Raw genomic sequence first — 22,488 nt, 5'->3', positions numbered from 1 at the left:
AGGGCTAGAGAGATGGTTCCATGGCTATGATCACTGACTGCTCTTCCACAGGACAGGAGTTTGATTCCCAACACACCCTTGGTGGCTCACAACCCTCTATAACTCCAGTTTCAGGAGATTCAACTCCCTCTTCTGGCCTCTGTGGGTACTACATACACATGATGCACAGCTTATATAGCCAAAACACTCATATACATGAAATAAAATAATTTAAAAACACACAACCCGAGTTCTATCCTCAGGACTCATACGGTGAAAGGTGAAAACAAACTACTGAAAGATGTTCTTGGATTTTCATGTAAGTGCAGAGGCATGTACACTCACAATACAACACACACACACACACTTTACATCTTAGATATGAAAACATTCTGTTATATGATTGTATTTTATTTATGTGCCTGTCAGTCACTGGACATTTGGGTTACTTCTCCCTTGGTTGTTATGAACACTGGTGCTAAAAGCATATGTACAGTATAAGTTCCCTACATTCCATTCCTCTGAGCATATACCCCAGAAGCAGAGTTTCTGGGTGTTATGATAATGGCACTTTAAGTTTCTAGAAAGTTCTTTCCATAAGGCTTGCATCATATCACAATCTTACTAGCAACGCACAGGGTTCCAATCCCTGTACATCCTTGCCAGTATTTTTGATTTTGTATTCTGTTTGGCTTTAATGAGCAAATCATTTCCACATTGATTTATCCACAGTTAAATATGTTTTGAAGAATTATTTCCAAATGTAATTAATTATGTTTATTCAAATGAAGTTTTACATGAAATACACAAGAATATGCTTTAGTAAGATAGTGTTTTCAATATTGGTTTAATTATCTAAAGCGAATTGTTCTTGAAACTTTAAAAGGAGTTATATTGTTGTACAGATTGATTTATCTCCAGTGCAAAATGTATCTTTTGAAGAACTATTTCCAAATGTCAGCAATTATGTTAACTCAAGTGAAGTTGTCCCTGTGTCAAGTTGGCAAGAAAGTTCTTCAAATGAGGTAACATTTTCAAGCTTTTCCTCAATTGCTGAAAGAACAGTTCCACTGGTGTTTCTTGAGACCAGCATCTTCTGTGTGTAAAGAAGACTCTGATGTTAGATATATGAGCTGCAAGTGCTTTTTCCACTTTTATGAGCTAACTTTATTCTGTGTATTGGATCTTTTGAAGCACAACATTTGGAATTTTTATTGTTTAAGTTGTCTAATTTTTCTTCTGTGGCCTACATCTTTGATGTCATATAAAAAGTCATGATCAATCAAATGTCAGGAAGCTTCTAAAGATGTTTTATTTAAAAAGGTGTAAAATCTACTTTGACTTAATTGTTGTGTGTGCATCTGATTCCACTTTCACCTGTAAGTACTCACTTTTAACAGTGTCATGTCCTAATTTTATTATCAGAGAATTGTATTTTGTACAAAGAATAGTTAAGTATAATAATTCTAGATTATAAACAGTTTATTTTGTTTTCTTTCATTTTTGTGACTAGAGCTTATTATGTAGTTCAGGCTAGACTCAGATTCAGTCTTAACCTCAAACTCTTGTTGTACTTCCCAAATACTTGGATTACAGACACAAAGCATCATGCCCAAGCAAGGCAAAAACATTTTACTCCCAGAGCTCAGTGATTTCTTATTGTTTTTCACAAGTTTCTTACACACACATGCATGCACACACATGCATACACACACACACACACACACACACACACACACACACAATCCAAAATGGAACAGGGTAGGATGACTTATTGACTCATAAATGGGAAGGGAATGACTGAATTCAGAAATTGAATAGCATTTTGTTAAAAATTCCTGTTGAATCTTCTAGATGCTTCTATGATTGTTTTTATTCATGTATTTGTTATTTGGATATGTATGTGTGGTGTATGCATGTGTGTTCTCATGTCATGGGCACAAGTGTGTGTAGGTGTGTGTGTGTGTAGTTCTGAGATTGACATCAAGTGCCTTTTCCAGTTCCTTCCCACTTTATGTATTGAGTCCTGATCTCTTTCTGAACCCAGAACTCCTGAATCTGGCTAGCCAGCTTGCTCAGGGAATTCTCTCTTTCTGCCCTTCTGGTTCTGTAATGACATCAGGCCATCATACTTGCCTGACATTTACATGGGTGCTAGGCATCCAAACTCCAGTCCTCACACTTGTTTTTAACCCTGCTTGTCTTTATTGCCCCTTCCCCCTTGTGCTTCTGTTATAAATAGGCTTTCACCATCTTTTCTGGTTTTCCATAGCCCAAGTAGAAGGAGAAAGGCTTGTTTTTATGTATACATATATTTCAGTATTGGCTAAAGACTCATGTTAGCTTTGCTCAATTTGCATGTCTGCCCTGGTCCATCTGTCATTGCCAGAGAAATGAAAACTTGCAATTGTCTAAGCCTGGGTTTCCTGCCCACTCCTGTTGTCATAGAACAAGTTTTACCACTAAAAGGAAGGTACAAAACTTGCTGAGCTAACAGAACAAATTGCCATTCTCCATTACAACTCTTTTCACAGTATTATATATTGAACAGAGAAATTGTAATCACCCCAAATTTCATTCCTTTTCAGATAACTTAATTTTTCAGCCTGTCATTTGTAGGCAGAAGATTTTCTTAATCCTAGCACTTGGAAGGACGCTGTAGAGGATCTCAAGGCCAGGATGGACTATATAGGGAAACTTTGCTTCAGAAAAGGAAGCCCTCTTTTTGAGGACATGTTGGAGCATAATGCTTTTTTTTTTTTTTAATTTTAAAAGTAGAGTGGAAAACTTTAGAAATACGTTGAGTCAAATATCTTTTATCTTACAGAATCCCTTTTTAGTTCAAATATTTTGTGTTAGAGCTCTGATTATTGCTTAATTATTCTTTGATAATATAATTTTTTAACATTTTGGGTGGTTTTTTATCGGTTTTTCTTTTCTCTCATTGTTTATAACCATTGGTCTTTCCTACTGTATTTTGGGAGTGCTTCCCTATTATTTTCTTTAAAAAGCTAGAAATAAAAACATTTTGTAGCAGGTTCTGGTAGCAGCTCTATATACTGAAGTTGCCTAGAACTCCTTCTGGAAAAGCACTGAGACTTAGGAAAGGTTTCATCTGTACAAGTATTTGGTTCTGACAAAGAACAGTGCACTGACTGGTCTGTCCACATGGATGTCTGTCCTGTCAGTAAAGTTCATACTATTAAGCAGATAGTTCAAATATAGTCCTTTTCTGTGTCTGCCCTAGAGACAGATGCTGAGTAAAATGGAACCTGAGCAACTTTTTTCTTCAGGGATTCTCTTTCTTAAGGAGGAAAGTACAATGTTTGATCTCACAAGTACTTGTATTAGTGGAGTTTCTCCCCTGTTCATGGCATATAGAAAACTGTGATCACTTCTCCCGGTGGTTTTTTACCCCACCCCCTGAGTAGTAACTTGTTGAAGTGGCTGTGACAAATACTACAAAGTAGGTGGTTTCTTAAAGTAAGAGAAAATATTCTATCACAGTTCTAAAATCAGGATGCTAGCTCCTCCACATCCACTGGAGGTGAATCTTTCTTCTGTCAGGCTACACCCCAGCATTTTATGCCTGGGACAGCATAAGTCTGGTCTCTGCCAATTCTCATATAATTCCCTTCCCTCTTTGTGTATCTCTGTTCCTTCATACATTTTCCCTGTGTGTCAGGGTCCACATTTGCTGTTCTTATAAGGACACAGGTTATATTGAACTAAGGCCTGTTCTAACTTGATGAAAGCTGTGGTGACCACATTATCAAATGAAGTCACCTTCACAGTCACTGATGTCTTCTTGAGAAGGATATTGCTGTGCCCATGATATTTGTTTTCCTATCTAATCAACCCTATACTCACTGTTAACCATTTGCTCAATATTTTAGATCTGAAGATCCATCAATTTTTAGCTCACTGAATAAAGTTTCTGATGGAATCTTCTGACTTGGGCTTTCTATGCCTGCACATAGTTGTCAGTCATCCTGAGATTTGCCTGAACCATAATTCTGGGTATTCACTTCACAAGTCCACACATACTCCCCAGCTGCTAGTACTCACTCTCTCTCCTTCCCTCTCTCCCTCCCTCCCTCCCTTCCTCCCTCATTCCCTCCCTCTGTTTAGAGAAGTGAATCCTCCACAGCCTCTTATGAAAGGGAGTATGGGATTATTTAGGATCATTCATGACAGAACAGGTTTTAATTCTATCCTCATAGTTAAGGATTCACCTAATCTAGTTAGAGAATTTGTAGTACAAATACTTTTCTTCAACATTAACTTATCAGAGTTCTAGCTTCCCATGTTGTTTTATGAAACCATATTGATTTTTTTTCTGTTTCAGAAGCTGGGAAAAATCTTGTCTTTGGATCCTGTGTTGTGAAATTTCTTGCCATGCCTCACTCTTTTTTCATGTACTATATCAGAATGTCATGGATTCTATTTATGTGTGCATGCATGTATGGATCTGTGTATATGTGTAAAGATGCCATGGCCCACATGTGGAGGATAACCCTAGGTGTTGGTCTTCACCTTCCACCTTGTTTACGAAGCCTCTAAAATTCCTTGTACCCAGAGACAAGAGACTCCCCAGAAGTTCATGCACTAGATAACCTGTCATACATAGCATTAAACAACAAGCAGTCCTCCTTCTCTCCCCACTCCATCCCCCACTCTTTACATGAACCTGTGCACATGTGTGTGCATGCAAGTGCATGTGCGCGCGCACACACATACTTTCTCTGTTAATGACTCATATGTAGTCATAGTTAAAAATGAACATGTGGTATGGTAATTAAACAATCTCAATTTTAAGAAGTACTTGACAACTGTGAAATCACCTTTCAGGCTAATAACACCAGACCTTTGGACAGCTAAGAACAGAATCTTTTAGTTTCTTATCTGGAGGACAAAGGCTCCTTGGGCTTGGAATCTCAGCATCTGCTCACTTTGTTCACTTCATTCTGATGTTTTCAGCATAGAACCTCTACCCTGAATGGTCAGAAACCTTCCAAGGAGAAAAAGATTGGCTATCCCCTTTCCTTAGGAAAATTCTCTGTCCAGTGTCTGAGATGGGAGGAGGCTGTTGAAAGAAGTAAGAGAGCCGAATTATGTATAAAGTCACTTTCATACAAAAGATAATATGCAATATTTAAATAAGAAGCAAGCAACACTTTTGTTACCCTCATTTAGACAATAAAACAGGACACTATAAATACCTGCTCCAAAGTGTTTCAGATCCATGATTCAACTCATTCTCTCAATGAGCATCTATTTTCCTGGTGCTTGTTTCATTCTGCAGCAATTTGAATGGAAATGGCCCCCATAGGGCCACTAGGAAGGAATAGGAGGTATGTGGTTTTGTTGGAGATGTTGCTGGTGACAGGCTTCAAGGTTTTGAAAGGCACGTACCATGCCCATTGCTTTCTCTGTTGCCTGCTGTGATTTGAGATGTGTACCTCCAGCTTTTCCTGTTGCCATTCTTCACTTCACCATCATGGACTCTAAGCCTCTGGAACCATAAGCCAAATTAAAATCCTTTCTTTGTAAAAGTTGCCTTTGTCATTGTGTTTTCTCACACTAGGAAAAGAACTAAGATAATTCATTGTCTTTTTTTATTTTTCAAAACTAACATCATTATTGAACCATCCCTTAGACATGGTGCATATCCCTGTTATTTGAATGCTCCTTATTGTTTTCCAATATGTTTCTATCATTCTAACCAAGAATACTGAGCCTATTTTTATTTTAAATAAGACTGCATTGAATGTAGTACCTAGAGGAATTAGGCAATAACTACTCTTTTCCTTTTCAGTTTCCTTCATATGCATCAGAGATATGCTGTATTATTCGGGCATCACCAGGAACTAGACAGATGAGAAGTAAAGATATTGCTGTGAAGAAAATGTATTCTCCTCCTAAAGATGTTCCTCCAGGTATGAGCTCAGCATGGCTTTCACAATAAATACTTTATGCATACAGTAAATTCATTTATAACTTGTATTCTCAGTTTTTACATAAAATTGAAAAGATAAAATTACAAAAGCCTCAACAAATGTCATAAAGTTGAATAAGATAACTTTTTGAAAGCTTATGACATTGACTTAGATGTATTTCCCTAAGATGCTTCTTTTTCAACAATTTGAAATTTGTTACTGTTTGAATTTTATTTTAGTTGTATTCTTTTTAACATTGGAGAATTTTTTTCATTCACCTGGTATTGGTTGAGTACTTCTATGTGAGATACTGTTCTAAGGATCTTAACATCTCAGTTCCTCACCATTATTACAGTAGATAAAATGGGTATTGTTATTCCACTTTTACTCATGTAAAGAGTAGGAGATTTTAAATGGTAGACATTACCAAGTGATTGTGGCAAATTCAATCATTCGAGGCTTCTAAAATAAAAATAAGCATCTTCTCTAATTGTGTAGTAGAGCTGAGGAACCTCTCATGAGTGAGGGACCAATGAAACAACTACAGTTTAATAGATTATGTATATACCCATGCACGCTGTTCACTTTGACCTTTGTCCTCATTTTTCCCAGTGGCTTCTCCAAGCACTCTTCAAGTTCATAAAATTTCTCTTTTTAAATAACTTCCTGATTGCCTGAGCAATGCTACTCATTTTATACCTAATAGTTATATCATTGAGGGTTGTCCAGGGTAACAGAACAAGTATCAGTAGATATCTGAATCTGTTTAGTACTTCTGGGAGAGGTTCTTTTTAGAAAGTGTGGTGAAGGAGAGATAAATAACCTTTCCCAGTGTTTCTTGTGATCAAATATATAAATACATATGTGATAGATAGATAGATAGATAGATAGATAGATAGATAGGAGAAATAGATGGGGTATTTTATGTAAGAGGAGACTTAACACAGGAATTGGTCACATGATCACATGATTATGGAAGTTTCAAACTTCTAAGGCATGCTGTCCACCTTCCAGAGAACCAGAGGTGCCAGTAGCATAGTTAGGTCAAAATCCAAAGGTTTGAAAACAAGGGATACTGATGGTATAACTCTCAGCCAGGAAGAACAATGAGCACTAACCATGAATGCTCAAAGCTAGTATGTCCTGAAATTTCTTCTACTGAGCAAATGAGTCCATTAGTTTTTAATTCAGCTTCACTCAGGTTTTCAGGACATAGACAAAATATAGCCAGATTTCTTTTTGTCAGAATGTAATACAAATTACCTGTAACCTAGTTCCAAATAAAGCTGGTTACCTTCTGAATTGCTGTGAGCTGGATTGGTACTGTCTGAACTTCTTTCCACATTCTCTGGAGTTTTCTAAAAATCCACTAGAATGGCCACTCAATCTCTGCTTCTATTTTCTGGGGCTTCTTTAACCCACAGCTCCAGATTCCTCTACAGCCCTCCCACAAAACAGTCCCAAATGCCTCAATGGAGACCTCACCCTGATCCCAACTTTTCTGTATGAATTACTTTTTTAGTTGTGACCAGATAACTGACAAAAAAGCAACTCAAAGGGGGAAGAGTTTATTTTGGTTCAAGGTTTAAGAAATTTAGTCAATCATGGCTGAGAAAGCATGGTGGCAAGAGCATGAGACAGGTAGTCATGCTGTGTTTGATGTGAGGTTGCAGAGAGTGGACAGGATGTAATCCTGAGCTATAAAGTCTCAAGGCCAGCCTGCCACCACCCAGTTCTTCCATGAAAGTTCCATTTCCTATAGGTTTTCCAACTTTTCAAAATAGTATCACCAGCTGGGGAGCAAGCATTGAAATACAGGAGCCCATAAGGGACATTTTACATCTAAACCATAACACCATGACACCACTATCACTCTGTAAAATAGTCCATAAATATTTTCATATGTAGCAGCTTTGGTAGAAGTGCTGTATGTAAAAAAGGCACATCTGTCCACATCCACAGTGTTCACCCTGTAAGGAGAAAATCCTGCCATTTACATGATAAAAGTTTTTTTAGTGTAATCAACCTGCTGCCACATGGCTGACTGAGCATCTCAAGATGTACTACTATAACAGTGCCAGCTAGGTCCGTGTTGATGAGCCTGTGTTCGCTGCTCATTCATGTACAGAGACAGAGAGGATACTAATCAGCTTCCTTCCTCTTTCTCCAATCTTGTTCTGATACAGCTTGCCAGAGAAAGAGACTGACTGGTATCCACAGCATTGATTATCTTACCCACTTGATTATTAAGGCTCCTCCTCTAGTGAGGTCACCCTTTGGTGTATATTTGTATGTCATTTAAATATCTCCATGGTTTCTGCCCATTTATATAATGCCTCTTCTCAGATTTTCTTTTCATCTATTTTTCTAATTGCATTCCTTCCAAGTCTCAACAATTCATCTGTTACAACCTATGAATTAGTATAATCCAACATGTGGTCATTCCTTCTTCCTGCAAAGAAAACAACCAGGTATACTACTTAATATCTTGCTTATGGGGAAGAAGATTTCTCTTACTGTTTTTTTTCTGAGGTATATAAGACAAGCTGATCAATCTGTAAACCAAATATGATCTTTCTTTTTTTTCTGGTCAACTGTAGTACACTCCCATGACCTCTTAAGTGTAGACCAGATGAGAGAAGATAAAGTAGTTAAAGTTGAGGCTGTGGCACTTGGATCAGTTCTTCATGTGACCTACTTGTGTCTTGAGTGCATGCTTGAGTGCAGTCTTACATATATCAGTTTCATTTGGCAATGAAGACCTGATCTTCTCTACATAGCTCAGTAACACAGTGTCCCAGTGTTAGGGCCCATTTACTGGCCAAATGCTATTCTTCAGTGTTTATGTATTTATCCACCAAGGATAGTTAACTTGCCTTTGAAATTCTAAGGGTCATACTGTTCAACTCTGAGGTGCTACCAAAAGATCCGGACAGCATCTCTATCTGTCAGGGACACTTAAAGCACCACTTATTCTACTGGACCATGTAGTGCAAGTGGTAGAGCATCTTGTAGCATAGCCTGGATGTTGTGGAACCTTCTCTTGTTCTGGGTCTCTTGTTATTTCTAGTGATTATTTTAGGTCACTTGGTAAATGGGCTAGAGTATCACACACAAATAAGATGATGTTGACAGCAAAATCCATAATGGCCCATGAAGGAGTGAACCTTTTCCAGTTTCAGGAGGGCCTAGATATAACTGTGCCTTACTTTAGGAGTCACTGTTCACAGAACAGGATCCCAGGAGTCTTGAAATAGAAAACCCCTTGCAACCCAACAGTTCCACCTCTAGGAATATGCTCAGTAATGATGTATATGTATGTTCATCCAAAGATATAGACTAGAGCCAGGTATAGTGATACACATATTTAACTCCAGCATTTGGGAAACAGAAGCAGGTGGGTGGATCTCTGTGCATTTGAGGACAACATGCTCTATGTAGCAAGTTTCAAGATAACTAGGGTAACATGATTTGTCTTTCAAAAAAAAGATATATACTAGAATATTCATTGGTTATGATAGTTCCAAACCAGAATCTATCCAGATGCACATGAATTCAAATAGGTAAGTAATCTGTAGTATATACTTTCAAGTGCTACATAGTAATAATCAAACAATATATAGTTAAATGAAATATATATATATACACACATATATATATATATTTAAATGGTGGGTCATACTAATAAACTTCACATTAAGAAATTAGATACTCTTGAGGAGTATATTTACTATTTTTATATGTGTGCAGCATAAACCAGGTAAACTAAACTCTAAAGGAATTGTGAGTGAATGCCCTCATTTGAGTGAAGGTATTTTCTAAAGAAGTTGTTATTGGTCATTCTACTGTGCTAGTTACACTAGTATGTTATATTTATGAAAAACCCCAAACCGTACTTTTTGTTTATATGTATGTTAATAAAAACTTTATTAATAAAAAATGGGAAAACTATTGATATTTTACGTCTGTCATATTAGTTTATGGCATCAGATACTGTCAAAATTTGGGGATTAAGTAGCAATTCCAAATCAAATGGGCCTGAGGGATTCAATTGTTCACAGTTGGAAGTTTAATTTAGAGACCCCCTTGATGAATGTTGAGCTGATGCTGCCATCTTCTGGCTTATTGTTACCCTAACTAGAGCAGCCTTCTCACCTAAGTGATTACCCTTTGACCTCTGGCTACTTATATTTGCCTTTCATTTAGTAGCAAAGTACCAAGCTAACTTGTGATCATGTTATTAGCATTGACATTTAAAAGTTTTATCTAGTTTGGCAGTAATCTAATCAGGGATAAAGTTCATTTTGATGGCCTAGGACCCTGTTCAGTATGACTGAAAAGCAACTAGCAGTATGCTGATTAAAGAAAAAAATGGTTCAAGAAAACAACAACAACAAAAATAACAAAAATGATATGATATGGAACACAGAGTAGGCAATAGGCTCTGAAAATGGTGACCACTGAGTAGATGAGGCCTTAGAAAATGTCTGGATCAACACTTCTCAGTGGTGGTCTCCTGTCTACCAGGACAGTTTAAAACCTGGTAAGTTACAGGTGCTTGAGAGAAGGCAGAGGAATCTGAACTGTGTTAAATTTTAGAGGTGATTACAGTAAACACTAAAATTTGAAAGCCATGTCCTTTTCTATTTTGTTTATTCTACAAGTGACAAAATTATTTTACCAGATTGATAAGTGATTTTGTCCTAGTTTACACAGATAATTACTGGTAAAATCAGAATTAGACCCCTGAACTATATGAACCTAAAGGATGATACTTTTAGCCTTTAGGCATATAACTATATAATCACAGACATAGACACTCCTTATTCTCTCTTGGTGAGAAGCTTGAGATTTTAGATAATAACAGAAAATAGAAATACAGCACACAGATACACAACAGATGAGGTGGAAATAATTCTATATAAGTATCAGAGAGATGGTAATAGAAGTCATTGGATAATGGTACATTCCTATATTCAAATTCTGACACATGAACAAATTCCTTAAAAGTCTATGGTTTTACTATGCTATCTGTAAAACTGGCTTGATAGTTTTTACCTCAAAGAATTGTGAGGTTTATGGATAAGCTATGTAAAGTGTCTGGAATATAATAATCACTTATGCAGCCTGAGAATATAGCTCAGTGTAAAACACTTCCCTGGTATATGTGAGACCCTAGGCTCAATTCCCAGCACTACAAAAAGAAATCATCTTGTGTGCAGTGATGATTTTCTTTTAGATGTTTGATTAGTTTCTCAAGTCTAGCTGACATCTCTCTTTTGAAAACTTTTCCTTGGTTTTTGGTTAAATTGTAAAAAGTCTAAGATATGTGTGTAGTTGCTGTATTTGATGGTAAATTTGATTATGCTATTATGTAAAGAATAATTTTTCAAGTAAGTGTATAAAGTCACAGACAGACATGTTTACTACTCTAACTACAGAGGTAAAGAAACGTGCTTTAGAGGGAAAAAAAGTCAACATGTTTCAACACTATGAAGAAGTCTCAAGCCTGTTATTTGTGACCCAAATTTGAGTAGCAAACTGTAACTTAACTGTGCATTGCTTTCCTGATTGTCTGATATTTAGGTCCTTTACTCAAAGGTTCTAATTGGCATGGAGCCATGATTGTGATAGCAGGGTTTTCTGAGGTGCAACAAAATTACAGAATTACCTGGTATAATCTAATTAGGCCAAAGGGTGAAATGAAAATGTGACAATGGAAATTTGGTTAAGTTGTAGTTTCCTTTCTGGATCTGTCTGTGTAATCCCTGAGAAAAAAGCCCCAATAATGCTGTATTTGGTAAGAAAGTGGATTTAACTGCAGCAAGGAGTAGGGGAATGCAAAGATATGGCAAGTGAGACAATGGGAGATGCTGTCTGAGCAGTGCCTGAGCAGGAAACAGGGACAAAAAGCACCAGGACAGTGTTCCTCCAGGCTACAAGGTAAGACCCAGAGATGCTGTAGAGCACCATTGTCAGTCTTTGCCAGGCTTCCTCTAGAATGTTACTGAGCATGTCACTTGTATCTCCAGAAAGAACTCCCCAGCATTTTTAGGAAGGGACGAGTGTGGCACAGGCAGTGAGAGCTCTCACCATTGGGAAGTGGACATTAGAATTGTTGGACACTTGCTTCTGTACAAAATAATGTGTTATATTTTCTCTAGATATTATAATGAAGACAAATGGCAGAACATAACAGCTGTGGCTGAATTTTCACTGCATGAAGATGTGAGTGTGAAGTGAAAAAGTCCATATAAGCAGAATATCTGCCTGGAATTATATAAAGTTAAAAATTCTCCTATTGTTTATGATAAATTGTGTAGGAATCTGCTAATGTTCTTGTCATTTTCTTTAGTCAGCTAAGAAAAGGGATATTCTCTCATATGCTTCATATACGTGTATTTGTACTTTAAAATATGGACCAATTAGGTGTCATTAGAAGACTGTGCAAGCTGGAGAGTGCTCATGGGTTAAGAGCTCTTCCAAAGGTACTGAGTTAAGTTCCCAGTGGCCATATGGTGGCTCACAACCATCTATAATAGTATCTGATGCCTTCTTCTGCCATGCAGGTGTACATACAGAGCACGCATACATAAAATATAAATAAATAAACGTTTAAAAACTAAAAAAATAAGACTATGTACTAAAATAGATGGTTTTCTGCTCATAATGAGCTCTCATGAGGGTGCTGTATAACTTCCTTTGTTTTTGTCCCCAGATCTGTCCTTTGTATGGATCAAAAGAAGTAAAGTTGTTGAAGTGCTAAAAATGAAAATGATTATATCACAAGCTATTTTTAACCAAACTTAATTGAAACCACATGCCTGAGAGACCTAATTCCAGGTCTGACTAAAAGAAACTCTGCACTCAAAAATTGCTGAAGCAGGAATATATAATGTGTACAGTCAAGCATACATTAAGTATTTAATATGTTACCTCATCTCCAAAGTAGTACTATCTGTAGGACTGTGATCATGCTAGTTTTAGTGTTTTCACAGTAAAACTTGTGACATCTGGACAGTGCCCGTGCTAAGAAAACAGCAGCCCTGTTGTCAGTGAACAGAGTACAGTTGTATAACTTGGTGAGATTTTAACTCTGATGTTGTGACTAAGGCTACATATAAAATCAAGAACCAAAGTTTCAAAACTGCTTCAGTAGCAAGGAAAAGCATAAAATCTTCTATTTAATCTGAGGTTAAATAACCTATACAGTATTTTTTTAAGCAGAAGTCCTACAAATACATCCTTGTAAATGATTTGACAAGGTCTAAGCCACTATCAATGCTATTTTTTTTCCTCTGACTTCATCTGGAGGTGAACTATGAAAATACAGAAGAGAATGTTAATGATAGAGGAACAACAAATTCAGACCTGTTTTCCAGATCATTCTTCAACTAAGTTAGCAACTCTTGTGGTGGTTTCAAAAGCAGAAATATGAGGCTGGGGCAAAGTCTATTCCCTGCCATCACAGTTTAATCCAAGGGAAAGAGTGAATTACTTAGTATTTTCTAAACCAATTAAAGGTTCCTGAGAGAGGCAGTGATGCCTGGCTTGTGGGCTAAGACTGGTAGGATTACAGGACACATGTATCTGACTGCTTTATACAGCTAATAGGGAAATGTATAGCTAGCTCTGGACATCCTAGAAGGGTAGACTCATCCTTAGACCTGTGGGCAAGCCTTACTCTTTCATTAACTCTTCCTGAAAGCACATGGAAAAGGGCTTCATTTCTCTCTGGAAAGAGAAGGTCTCCATTGTTTTCATCATGTTTCCCACTGATTTTATAACGACTAGCCCACTGTAGTGGCATACCTGCAATCCCAGCTGCTTACGAGGCTGAGGTTTAAGGATTGAGAGTTCTGAATCAGCCTAAGCACATTAGCAAGACCTTGTCTCAAAAGAAAGAAATTTAAAGGGCTGGAGATAACTATAATTCAGAGGCAGTGTTGTTTGCCTAGAAAATGAAAGGCCTTAGGTTCTATCCCCAGCACTAAAAGGACCTGGACCATTTTGCCTCAGCCTGTTTCTAACTAAACTAAACTTCATTAATTTAAAATATACAAAATAAACCTCATATAAAATCATCTCAGGTTTCTCTTTGAAAACCCCAGTTAAAAGCCTGAATAGCTATCTCTGCAGTTAAGAGCATTTCCTGCTCTTCTAGAAGACCAGAATTCAGTACCCAGCACCTGTGTCAGACAGTTCAAGTTCCAAAGGACCTGACACACTCTCTGACTTCCACAGGCACCTGCACACACATGGCTTACACACACACACACACACACACACACACACACACACACACACACACTTAAATTTTAAAAATCTATGGGAGGCATAATGTTACTTCTAGTTTTAATTGGAATGGGCAAGTTTTCACCTGAGGGGATAGTTTCATTGAGTATATATAGCATTGTGTGTTTCTACAGTGTAAAACAGTGTAAAGAGTTTGATGACAAGACTCCAGAGAAAAAGTTGTTTTCATCTTCTCTATGTAGTTTTTACTGTCTAGCCTAAATTTAGAAATGCTAATTCCTCTTATGTCTTAAATCTTTCTTTGATGTTCTTTTAGCTGACCCATTCATTGTTCTTTACACATTTACATCCAGGCATCTTAGTGTTTTTTCACAAACCCTTTCCCAACCCCAACAAAATCAACTCTCTCTCTCTCTCTCTCTCTCTCTCTCTCTCTCTCTCTCTCTCTCACACACACACACACACACACACACACACACACACCTCCCCCCCTCCACCTTTCAGAATTCTGGGATAACCTGGAATTTTCTGTAGACCAGGCTGGCTTTAAACTTACAGAAATCAATCTGCCTCTATTTTCTGAGTGCTGTGATTAAAGGTGTTTGCCATCATGTCTGTCCTCCTTGATGCTATTTTAAAGGGTGTTTTGAATTCTAATCCTGCTCAGTTTCTCCCAGCTACCAATATTGAAGATGGTAAAGGACTCTTTTTCAAGGCCTCTAGTAAAGAATGACCTTTCTAAAATTTTACCCCATGGATTTTAATCTTACTGCTCCCATTTCTTCTAAAAGTATGGTTTTCTCTGTGCAGTCTTTAAATTTTGGTATTTCCTAAAGTTCTGCTCCAGAGCCTCTTTGTCAGCAACATGCTTGCCCTGGGTAATCTCATCTACTCGTAGCTTTAGTCATTGTTTCTGTCCAAGTGACTCTAAATCCTTGTCTTTTCCATAAATATTGGTGGTAGGTCAGGCATGGTGGAACATGCCTTTAATCTCAGCACTTGGGAGGCAGAAGCAGATAGATGACTGAGTTTGAGACCACAGTTTGAGACGCATAGGGAGTTCCAGGCCAGAGCTACATAGTAAGTGAGTGAGTGAGTGAGTGAGTGAGTGAGTGAGTGTGTGAGTGAGTGAGTGAGTCTGTGAGTCAGTCTGTGTGTCTGTCTGTATCTCTGTCTGACTCTGTGTGTGTGTATGTGTGTGTGTGTGTGTGTGTGTGTGTGTGTGCAGGTGTAGTAGTGATGGTGGTGGTGATAGGTATGTGTGGTGACTTGTACATCTATCCATTACCCTTTAACTCCATTCTAAGTAGATTTTAAATGTCTAGACTATATGGTTTAGGGCTGGTTCTGCCTTTAGTTAGACATAGATCTTTACAGGTTTAAATCAGTTAACATCACCCCTCCTGGATGGCATCACCCTACAAGTGGAGTAGGGGGGGAGATGGGAGGGGAGGGTGGTCAGGGTACATGTGGTGGGGGGAGGAAAAGAGGGAAGGAGGGAGGGAGAAGGAACTGGGATCGATATGTAAAATAAATAAATAAATAAGTTGAAATAAATAAATAAATAAGTTGAAATAAATAAATAAATCAGTTAACATCATCACTACCAATGCTGGCACTGATTGCTTCAGGAGTATGTCCAAGAACTAAAATGGTTCAGTAGGATTAAATATCAGAGCATTTTCTTTTCCCTTCTTTTTTATGTGGATTCTGTGATTACAAACTTCATTCATCAAATTTGATAAGTAAGTGCTTTATCTACTGGGTCATCTCTCCAGCTCTAAAGTGTCTTTCTTTGCATTTTCTTCCAGTACTAGGTATTGAAACTGTGGCCTCACATGTTGAGCACACCAGACATGTGCTCAACCACTGATCTGTAGATCCTGCCCTTCCAGCTGTTTTTTCTTTTTAAAAATATATTTATGTATGAGTAGGGGTCAAGAGGACAATTTGCAGAAGTTGGATCTCTCTTCCATGTGGGTTCAGAGGACTGAATTCAGGTCAATGGGCTTGTCAACAAGTACCTTTACCTACTGAGCCATCTCACTGCCTTCCAACTGAATTCCTCTTTCATATTAATAAAATTCCATTGTATATAGCTCCCACATTTTCTCTGTAGATTTATCTGTTGATTGAAATCTTTGTGGTTCCATTCCTTACCTAGTGTGACTGGCAGTAAATATAGCTGTGGAAGTATTTCTGTGGTGTGATGACTTAGATTCTTCATGCATATGCCCAGGAGTGGTAGAACTGGGTCATATGATAGTTCTATTTTTAAATTCTAGAACCCTCCATGCTGATTTTCTGAGTGGCTGCAGCAATTTACATTTCAAGTAGCAAGGAATACTAGTTATTCTCTCCCAATACCCATGCCAGCATTTGTTGCCATTTGTTTTCTTCATAATAGCCATTCTGACTAGAATGAAATGGAATCTCAAGTGTGCATTTCCCTGATGGCTAAAGATGTAAATGATTTCCTGTATTTATTTGTTATTTGTGTTTCTTTTAAAAATATAGAAGTTTTAGTTATTGTTCAATGTATGTATATAATGTATTTTGAGCATATCTATCCCTCACCAATACATGACCCCCGCAAAGCCTCTCCTAATTTCCTGTTTTCTTTTAAAAGATCTACAAAGTCTAATTAGTGCTGCCCATATGCACATTGGTATGAAACCATCCATTAGTCTGTGGGTAACCCAACAGTGGCTTTCTGCCCAAAGAAAAGTGATGTCTCCTGTAGCCATAAACTGCTAATAGCTCTTCTGCTAAGTATGTGGCCTTGTGAGCTCCTCTTCCATTAGTTCTAAAATTTTGACTGCCTCAGTTTTATGTGGGTTTGTGCAGGTAACCACGGCTATTGTAAGTATGAGTTAAACAGTTATGTCATATAAAGAAGATAGCATTTCACAACACTCCTTCACATTCTCTAGCTCTTATATTCTTTCTGAACCCTCTTTTGCAATGTTTTTTGAGCTTTGGATGAGGGCAAAGGTGAAGAGAAGGGTTGATATAGATGCCCCATTTAGTACTGAGCACTCAAGAGTCACCAATTCTCAGTATTTTCACCAGTTATGGGCATTAACTATTGCCCACTGCACAATCAGCTTCTCTGAACAAGGTTAAGAGTGTCACAATAAATGGACATAAACATAAATATTTAGATGAAAGCTAGATAACATAGACATTTAGCAACACAACAATAGTAGGGTCCTATTTTCCTATGGAGCAGGCTTTAAACCCAATCAGAAAGTAGTTGGTTACCCACATAACTGCCATGCTACTGTTGTGCCAGTAGGCCCACCTTGCATGGCATGTGATTGTTACAGTAAGAGATGCAGTGCTGGATAAGACCATTGATGTCTATTCTCCCTTAGGGGCCTGCATAGCACTTTCCAGCACCTCAGATATGACAGACAAGCACTGTATCTCTGAGCTATATCACGAGCCTACTCCCACCACTCTTACTCTCTCTCTCTCCCATATTTTACAAGGGACTATGACTTATACAGTCTGGTCCATTGTGTTTTCCAACCACATGCAAGCTATTGTTCTATTCAGGAGTCTGCTCTATTTCTTCTGACCTTCCTTCTCTTCAAACACCAAACACCTCTCTACTTTGTCTCCTTTCTCTCAGAATGTTCTTGTCTGTCTTTTCCATGTCTGCCTCCTAAATTCTTCAGACATCTGCTCAAATTCTACATCTTTGGAGTGGTCTTCCCTATCACCCCATCTAACTTTGGTTTCCTTCATTTACTTTCTGTCATGGGTTTCTGTTGTAGCTCCTATCACAACCAGCAGGTATTTTGTTTCCTCCAAATAAGAAGTAAATTCCCAGTGGAGACTATCCCTTTCAACACTGTATCCTCAGTGCATCATACAGGCTGAGACAGGAAGGCCTTAAGGGATGTTTGTAAATAAAGCAATGTTTATTCCTTCTTGTACTTCAAACCACTGCCATTTTTTTTTATTATGTAGCTACAAATAGTTGTTTTAAAAATTGAGTGACCCCAAGTATGTTTAAGTGGACTGATTATTCTGAGATGTTGATCTGTGAATTTTTTCTTTCAGAATAATATTCTGAGATGTTGATCTGTGAATTTTTTCTTTCAGAATAATTTAGCATAACTGAGTCAAACTTTATTAGCATGGTGATTAAAGGAACATGATTATAGTTTTATTGGCCCATTCCCTAGGTCAGGCAAACAGCAAATAGGTCCACTGAAAACTACCCCTGCCATTTATATTTTCAAGAGGGTGATTTTTTTCTGGTCTTTTTGAGACAGGGTCTGTATGTGACTCTAGCTATCCTAGGCCTCCTTATGTGGGCCAACCTGGGCTAAAACTCAACAAAGATCCACCTGCCTCTGCCTCCTGAGCACTGAGATTAAAGACATGCATCACTACACCCAACCAAGGAGGATGGTCTTGAAGCTGGTGGACAGAAACCAATTTGGGAGAGACTGAATCTTTTAGAGTGAGACTTTAGGATTTATATTTAATATTCCTAACTCATTGTTCTATATTAATGTAAGATAGCATGAATGATGAGATAAAAGCTGTTGTAGTTCTCCTATTTCCCCCACATGTATTCCCTAAACTTAGAGATCTTGCTTACAAGACATCTTATCTTCTCCGTGAAAACAGACCATACTAAACAACAGGGTCAATATATGTTGACACCACTTAAAAGAGCTTAAGTATAGCCATGTCTTATAAATTTGTGTCCTTTCAATGTTTTGATTCTGTTATTTTAGTATTATAATTACAATATAGGGAAAATGTGGTGAATTAGGTAGCAAATAAATTTGGTTTTCTCTGTACTTTGAAAGTTGAGAATGCAGAAATGAAATAATTGCATGATTAGAGAACACTAAAATAAAGCATCTCTTACGCAAGCAACACTGCTTCTCCTACTATTAATATCTATGATCACTCATGAAGTAATTTTTTTCCCAAGATGAAGGCACATGAGGTTACTGTATTTGGAGACTTCCTTCTGAGGAACCTGGAAAGATACATCTCTGTGCCAGACATGGACAGCCTCTTGTCCCTAAGAGACTTTGGGAAGGCTTTAGTTTGCTTCTACTCATGTTCACCTAACTTGTATAAAAACAAGCAACTTCAGCCAACCGTATACATATTGACTCATCAGATATATGGATTTTTTCCACTTTAAAAATGTCACAAAAATATATGTGTTGCTCATTTTTTTCCATAGTAAAGTATTCCAGCGTTTGACACAACAGTTGAGAGGATTATCTGAAATGTACAGGAAATGTATTTGGAAACTGTATTGCCCCTTGTCTTAGTCAAGAGACTAAGTGTAAAGAGACACCATGACCACTACAACTCTTAGAAAACATTTAATTGGGGACTTGCTTACAATTTCAAAAGCTTAGTCCATTGTCATCATGACTAGGATCATGGTGGCACACATGGCAGGCACGGTGCTGGAGAAGTAGCTGACAGCTACATCCTGATCTGCAGGCAAAGAGAAAGCTAAAGCTGGGTCTGGCGTGGGCTTTTTGGAAGCTCAAAGTCCTACCCCCAGTGATCAATTCCTTCAACAATACTACACCTATTCTAACAAGGCCACACCTCCTAATCCTTGTACTCCTTTCAAACAATTCCACTCCCTGGTGACCAAACATGCAAGAATATGAGCCTATGGGGGCCACTCTTACTCAAACACCACATCCAGTAACTTTGAAATTTGTGCAATTTTTAAAGGACCTATGAATACAATCTAGCTTGTACACTGCAAACCTTTTTCAGAAAGACCTTTCCTTGTGGGTATAATTTTATTATTTAATTCATTAATTTCACAATACTAATCACTATCTGGAATTACCAATTACTGTCTTCTTGTCTAGTTTTTCTGTTGTTAATGTTGATCCCCAGTACACAGAACTTGAATGTTTGTGGAATGAGCAAATTCATTTTTTAATCATCTTCAATTAGTGTTTTAAAAAGTCTTGTATACTGGAGTGGTAGAGACAAGATGGAGATGAGCCTGAGCTAAACAACAAGACCCAAAACAAACCAAACATATAATACCCTACTCATGGCAGCAACTTTGGAATCTGGGAAGGTAACTTGGTGGATGAAGTACTTGCAGTGAATGCATGGGGATCTGAATTTGATGCCCAGAATCTACTTAAAAAGAATGGGCAAAGGAATGTAAAATTGTTATCCTAGTGACACCAAAGAGGGTGAAGAAGAAGGGGCAGCCTGGACTGCTTGGTGAGCTCCAGACCAGCAAGAGACCTTGCCTTCATAAATCTATAAAAATCTTGTAACATTAAAACTTAATATGCTAACAATTGACAAATTATTAGTGATATAAAAATATTCTGCCAATTTTTCTTTTTTCCATGTTAGAGCTACTTATTTATTTTTCTTAAACGCTTAACTACAGATCAGTTGGTAACTTCTTAAAGATATGGTTCCTATGTCTAGTTAAGTGAAAATTTCATGCCTCTTTATCTAGCATAGCATTTTCCAAATATGCACTGCTGCCAGTTTCCTGACATCCACATTCACTGCACAAAATTCCTCATCCTAGTAAGCAAATGACAAATTTGATCTGAAACCTGATGTTTTGATAAGATTGGAAGAACATTCATTAGCCTTATTTTCCTTTTTGAGAGCGCTTTTGTTATTTGGTTACAATGTCACAGTTCCTCCTTTCCCCATACCTAGATAGTAAAATAGCTTTGTTTTGTGGAAGTTCTGATTCCTGTCTGCCTTAGATATTTTGCTAAAATTCTTGTTTGGTGCTGGGGCTCAAACCCAGGTCCTCCAGCATGGTACACGAGCCCTCTAACCACAGTCTCTGAAATTCTAAATACTTAGTGTATAGAGTTGGATATTTTTAGGTAGATGCCTTCTTTAAGGCTGCTTGCTTCCCTTGTTTGTGCTTGTGATTTTGTTGGTTACCAAGGAGACCGAGCCGGAGCAGTTGCTAAGATGTTCCTAGATACTAAATGCGGGTGTCAATGGAAACTGCACCTCAAGTCGCCAACCAAGGTCTCCTCCCAGAGCCCAGGCAGCAAGGGAGGGCTAGAGGCGGGCCTCGACCCGGGAGGCTCTCTACCGCCTCTCCGCGCGCCCTCGCACGCCCCGCCCCGTGGGGGGCCGCGTGACAGACCAATGGGCCAGCCAATGGCAGGCGGCTCCGCCTCCCCACCCCCACCCCGCCCCCCGTTCAGCTCGCTGCCACGTGATGCGGCTCGCTGCCAGCCAATCGCCGCGTCCTCAGCCTCGCGCTCCGCCCCGCGCGCCGTGGCCGTTTGAAGTGACTAATTTCTGTCATATGACTGAGGCGCCCATGGGGGTGGCGGGGCGGCGGTAAGAGCGGGGGGCCTCCGGCGAGCTCCCAGCTGAGCGACCCCGGTCTGGCGGCGGCCAGCATGGCCCCCACCCTGTTCCAGAAGCTTTTCAGCAAGCGGAGCGGGCTGGGCGCGCCGGGCCGAGATGCCCGCGACCCGGACTGCGCGTTCAGGTAGGGCGTCGCGGGCCTCCGAGGGGTCGCGGCCTCGGGCGGGGCGTGCGGTCCAGTGCCCTCTTCGCTCGGCTGTTTACGTCCTGGCCGCGCCACGCGCCGCGTCCCTGCGCCCTAGCGCTGCCTCGGGAGGCTGGCGGGTCGCACGCTGCCGGGGCTGCGACCTCACCGCAGGCCTCCGGGGCCGGCCCGGGAGCTTGCTCCCTCCCTGTGATCAGCCGCCCTCGGTTGGCTTTGTGCAGCCAGCCGCGCGTTTGGCCAACCTGCGGAACGCTGAGGAGGCTGGCGGAGCGAGTGGGCAGGCTGCCGGTCTGTCAGGCTTCTTGGAAACTAAAATTGGAGCTGTGCAGTTATCGGGCCGAGCGACCTTAGTGTTATCGAAGGAGAAATGCGAAACTGAAGTGGTTAGGGTTACTACTGACTGGACTCGAGGAGGACCGGCGTTAGAACTAGCTGTCGAATTTTCTTTCCCCTTATACCTTTTACCGAAAATGAGTCCTTTGTAAATGGAAAACGGTAGCTCGCTCTCTCTCTCTCTCTCTCTCTCTCTCTCTCTCTCTCTCTCTCTCTCTCTCTCTCTCTCTCTCTTTGTGTGTGTGTGTGTGTGTGTGATGTTGCAGGCTTTGTTCGTCCGATTACATTACCTGTTGCTGGTCAGTAACATTTTAGAATTGTCAGATTTTTTTTTTTTTTTTTTTTTTTTTTTTTTTTAGTTGGGCTGAACTGTTAAGTTCAGCTGAGGAATTGTATTGGAAGAAGATACTGTTGTGTCTTCCATAATGCGCTGTGGAAACTTGCACATGCAAT

At 39.1% G+C, this 22,488-nt stretch overlaps 2 protein-coding genes across 3 annotated transcripts in view; both read left to right on the top strand.

Moving 5' to 3' along the window:
- The window catches only part of Meikin (meiotic kinetochore factor), a 44,392-nt gene extending 32,132 nt beyond the window's left edge, over positions 1–12,260 (top strand). Inside the window, exons 12-14 of the mRNA XM_051181549.1 lie at positions 885–1,004; positions 5,798–5,918; positions 12,083–12,260. Of these exons, the coding sequence (XP_051037506.1) occupies positions 885–1,004; positions 5,798–5,918; positions 12,083–12,114 (273 nt within the window). The 3' untranslated portion in view covers positions 12,115–12,260. The remainder of the gene's footprint in view (positions 1–884; positions 1,005–5,797; positions 5,919–12,082) is intronic.
- A 9,203-nt stretch (positions 12,261–21,463) lies between these two features.
- Positions 21,464–22,488, top strand: part of Fnip1 (folliculin interacting protein 1) — a 79,426-nt gene continuing 78,401 nt past the window's right edge. The window contains exon 1 of one of the 2 annotated variants that reach the window (XM_051180683.1): positions 21,464–21,681. In XM_051180683.1, the coding sequence (XP_051036640.1) occupies positions 21,590–21,681 (92 nt within the window). In that variant the 5' untranslated portion in view covers positions 21,464–21,589. The remainder of the gene's footprint in view (positions 21,682–22,488) is intronic. The other variant, XM_051180684.1, reaches the window with a different exon arrangement.

Source organism: Phodopus roborovskii, unplaced genomic scaffold (assembly GCF_943737965.1).
Source record: "Phodopus roborovskii unplaced genomic scaffold, PHOROB, whole genome shotgun sequence".
NCBI lineage: Eukaryota > Metazoa > Chordata > Mammalia > Rodentia > Cricetidae > Phodopus > Phodopus roborovskii.
This window is presented reverse-complemented; position numbering and strand designations above follow the sequence as displayed.